Below are 4824 nucleotides of genomic sequence, written 5' to 3' on the forward strand. Positions count from 1 at the left end.
GCGGAACAATGTGACAATCTTCTTTTCTGACCAAAGCAGAAAAACTACTTCGAGGAAAGAAACTATCTTCAATTGATATCATCTGTCCTTGCTTGTTTCGTGATAACGCAAATGCATTTATAAAAGCCGATTCGCCCGAAATTCAGTCAATCACGTATTTAAACGAATTGGAGAAGTGTTGGCAGAACGAACGATTCTCTTCTCTTCAAGTTCGAGTAGACGATAGGTGATGAAGAGTAAGTTTTGTAAAATATTTAATAAATTTTTCAATCATAAAAATATTAAAGTAAATGCACACGCACACACATCATGCTTCATGAAAGCTTTTTATCTACATTTATGAGAAATAATTGGCATATATATATATATATATATAGTTTTTTTCGAATGCAATAAAAGTCGATTTAATCGTCATTCCATTATATTGACGATTGACATTTGGCAATAATTTTTGTTCAACACAGGGATATACGTAATCGCTATCGCCTTTTTGGCATCCTGGAACGTGTGCATTGCAAACGAAAATCAACAACTTATTCAGGAGACAGGACCCCTCGATAATATTGTTAAAGAATGCCCATTTAAGGATCCGAAAAATACTACGATCCATCTCGCCCATGAAAGTGATTGCACCAAATTCTACAAATGCCTCGTGGGTAGAAAAATCGAACAATTATGTCCCTTAATGTGGCCAGACGATACAAATAAAAGACTGCACTTCAACAGAGCCCTTCAAGTCTGCGATTGGCCGGGGCAAGCCGGTTGTCAAGATTGTCTTGAGCCAGATATAAATGGCAACTATCCGCCAGAATCTTGGATAGCAGATCCAGACAGAAGAGATTGCAGAGGGTATATTATATGCAAAAATGGTGAGCGGCAACGAGGTACTTGTCCAAACGGTCAGTGTTTTAGTCGCACATGTCAGGGATGCATTCCAAAAGATGGAAACTGCGAAGGCGGGGCCATAGTTACTCCGACAACTACGTCGACAACTATGTCGACAACACCCACTCTTTGTAAAACCAAGGATCGAAAAGGGCACGATTGCGTCTGCTCCAAATATTATCAGTGTTACGATAATCAGGATTGGATCCTCCACGAATGTGAGGACGGTCTACATTTCAGTTACACAACATGGAAATGCCTGTCACCAGAGAAAGCCAACTGTCCACTTATATTAAAGAATTAAAAAATCCAATAATTATCCGCGAAGCCTGTTTCCAAGAATAAATAATGTCATCTCGCGAGTGCAAGTTAGTTTACAGGCGTGAATATAAAAAGATTTATTATTCTTGGAAATTATTCTTGAATGAGAATAAATAAGAATGTAACCTCGGAAAATGTAAAATGCGCAAATACAAAAATATCCGGATGACGATTAGACGTAGGCCACCATCAATCTCGGAGCACATAAAGTTTAAAGTAGTGACGAATACGAAGAGTAAAATTATGCGTGTGCTCTTGCTAAAATTATATTATTATATTTGTAAGAGTAGATTAGTTTTCTAAGATATTTTAATAAATATGTTAATGTTAAGATGTTGTTTCGATTTATTTTCTTGTCTTATTTGTCAATTTAAACTTTTGATATATCGATATATAATTAAATATATTATAATTAATATTTTGCTATATTTCCAATTCGGATAAAGTTTATGAAACAGTGAAATCTATTATATGTATCATATATATTTGTACGAAGAGAAAAAGATCACTTGTAATAATATATTTTATCTGTACTAGAATTTGATTTCAACGTTATTAATTTATCATTTCTAAGTGCATACGTATGCACATAATCTAATCGGGCAATTCGAGAAATAATCACGACACGTAAAAAAAATAGCAAAAATATTCAATTTCATCGTTCAATTATAGTTGTCAGATATAGAAGTGAAATGCATATTTCATAATATTAATTCGGTAATTCTTTTTTTTTCTTTTTTTTTTTTTTTTTTAATTATTATTTTCATTGACCTAGTGTATTATGTTAATTCAAATTATATCTTGATAATAAGTATCGTGATTGTAGATGAAACGAGATATTTTTACGTAAAACGATTTTTATATCTTTACAATACAAGATTGTAAGTTTCGTCTCATAGAGAATTTTTACAATATTATACAATGTTTTTTTAATGATTACAATGGTCTGCGCGGTTCTAGTTAAATTAAAAAGCTCTAATATTAAAAACGTTTACGAGTTTCGATTATTATCTAACCGAAAATCATATAGCGAAAAGATTCCCTTATTGCCTCATTAACTTATTATTAAAGATCTTTTATCGCAATAATATATAAACGTAAGGCATGTTTGATTAAAATCAAATTCAGTGATAAAAGTACACAATAATACAAAGATTAATTATAATTCTTTTACATAATATGTGAAACTATCGATTCACACGTACCGCTACAATCGCGCAAATATTATTCATAACCCGTAGCTTCAATCTTAAAGCGCGCTCTGGCTTTTTTGCGAAACAATATAATAATCTTTTCTGATTAAACGAGAAAAGCATATCTTTAATAGATATCATCTGTCCTTGCGTGTTTCGTGATAACGCGATGCATATTTATAAAAGCCGATCCGCCCGAAATTCAGTCAATCACGTATTTAAACGGATTGGAGAAGTGTTGACAGAACGATACGCGTTCTCTTTTCTTCAACGTTTCGAGTAGACGATAGGTGATGAAGGGTAAGTTTTGTAAAATATTTAACAAATTTTTCTATCATAAAAAAAGTATTATAAAGTAAATCGTAATACAAATATACGTATTTACATCATATTTCACGGAAGCTTTTTATGTAAATTTATGAGGCATAATTGGCATATGCTTTTTCGAATAATAGTTCCATCATACGGCAATTGATATTTAGCGATATTTTTGGTTCAATACAGGGATATACGTAACCGCTGTCGCCTTTTTGGCATCTTGGAGCGTATGCATTGCAAACGAAAATCAACAATTTATTCAGGACACAGGACCCCTCGACAATATTGTTACGGAATGCCCGTTTACGGATTCGAAAAATACTACGATCCATCTCGCGCATGAAAGTGATTGCACCAAGTTCTACACATGTCTCGCGGGTAGAAGAATCGAACAGAAATGTCCCTTAATGTGGAAAGACGATCCATATAAAAGGCTGCACTTCAACAGAACCATTCAAGTCTGCGATTGGCCGTGGCTAGCCGGTTGTCAAGACTGTCCTGAACTAGATAAAAATGGCAACTATCCGCCAGAATCTTGGATAGCAGATTCGGACAGTACAAATTGCAGAGGGTATATTATATGCAAAAATGGTGGGCGGCAACGAGAGTCTTGTCCAAGCGATCAGTGCTTTAGTCGCACGTGTCAGAGATGCGTTAAGAATCGAGAAAACGGAAACTGCGAAGGCGGGTCCATAGTTACTCCAGATACTCCGACGACGCCAACACCACGTCCTTGTAAAACCGGCAATAGAAAGGCACACGAGTGCGACTGCTTCAAATATTATCAGTGTTACGATAATCAGGATTGGATCCGCAGCGAATGCGAGGGCGGTCTACATTTCAGTCCCGCAAAAGAGGATTGTCTGCCACCGGACGAAGCCAAGTGCACGATATCAAGAAAGACCATGGAAGTTTAAAAAATCCGATAATTATCCCCGAAGTCTATTTTTAAGAATAAATGACGTCATGCAAGTGCGATCACAAGTTAATCAATAGGCGTGAATTTGAGAAGAAAATCTATTGTTCTTGAGAATTATCCTTCAATGAGAATAAATAGAGATATAACCGCTCGGAAAATATAAAATACACAAATGCAAAAATATCACAGTGATGATTAGACATAGGCCACCATCAATCTCGAAACAAACAAAGTTGAAAGTAATACGAGATACGAGTACGAGGAGCAAAGATTAGTCTCCTAAAATATTTTAATAAATCTGTTAATGTAAGATATTGTTTCGATTTATTTTCTTGTCTTATTCGTCAATTCGATTTTTTGATATGTATATCGATATATAATTAAATATGTTATACAATCACTTTGCTACATTTCCAATTCAGATAAAGTTTATGATAAAGACAATCTTGTACAATAATCTGCAGCACACGCGCACGCGCGCACACAATAACAATAAGCAATAATTTCAATCATTTCCAATAATATAATACGCAACGTTATAGAGCGTTACGTTAAATCGATAAAAATCGATTCGTGCAGATTGTAAAAAATAAATCAAAATTATCGCTCTACTCCCTTTCCTATACGCTGACCTTTCGACCATAGTAAACATCTTATCATTTAATCTCCAAATATATATCTTCTGACTAATCATAAGTATTTGCGTATCATAAAAGAGATAACGAGAAAGAAGCTGGCAAAAAGATACCGGCGGGCATTTCGATTCTTCGGTGACACAGTGACACGGGAGCCTATCGGCCGAAACCCTCTATTCGACGACCGTTTCTGATAAATAGAACGTTGTACCGGGAACACTGTCGCGAGTCCCGACAATGGCCCGCCGGAAGATCGGGGCAGCTTTAATTTCCCCCCGTAGTTCCTGGCAATTACCGCGTGGCGCGGCCCGATAGCCATCTCTATCTCCGACCACAATGCCACCAGTTCCGACGCACCCCTTTCCTTGCCACCTCGCCAACGATTTATTCCCCTCTCTCCCTCCGGCACTCGACGATTTTTCTTGTCTCGACGTAATACACGAACTGTCTTATGTCCCTTTGATCGATCGGGTGAAATTATCGACGAAAAGGAAATCCGGTTTATTTACGAGTATCAAAAAATTATATTCTCGTAATTTTATGCGATGTCTTT

At 35.9% G+C, this 4824-nt stretch overlaps 1 protein-coding gene across 1 annotated transcript; it reads left to right on the forward strand.

The window, feature by feature from the left end:
• The first annotated feature begins 229 nt into the window (after positions 1 to 229).
• On the forward strand, positions 230 to 3634 carry LOC138942737 (uncharacterized). Its single transcript, XM_070313205.1, has 3 exons — positions 230 to 236; positions 465 to 1166; positions 2904 to 3634. The coding sequence occupies exons 1-3, from the start codon at positions 230 to 232 to the stop codon at positions 3632 to 3634; spliced, it is 1440 nt and encodes a 479-aa protein (XP_070169306.1).
• The last annotated feature ends 1190 nt before the right edge of the window (positions 3635 to 4824 follow it).

The sequence above is a fragment of the Polyergus mexicanus genome, unplaced genomic scaffold, assembly GCF_030449975.1.
Source record: "Polyergus mexicanus isolate NDT 795.1 unplaced genomic scaffold, iyPolMexi1.0 SCAF_23, whole genome shotgun sequence".
Lineage (NCBI taxonomy): Eukaryota > Metazoa > Arthropoda > Insecta > Hymenoptera > Formicidae > Polyergus > Polyergus mexicanus.

Bases quoted from the DNA above. Each gene is read 5' to 3' on its own strand.
- LOC138942737 (XM_070313205.1), top strand. The intron at 1,167-2,903 runs GTCCACTTATAT...GGTTCAATACAG, and splicing joins GTCACCAGAGAAAGCCAACT to GGATATACGTAACCGCTGTC.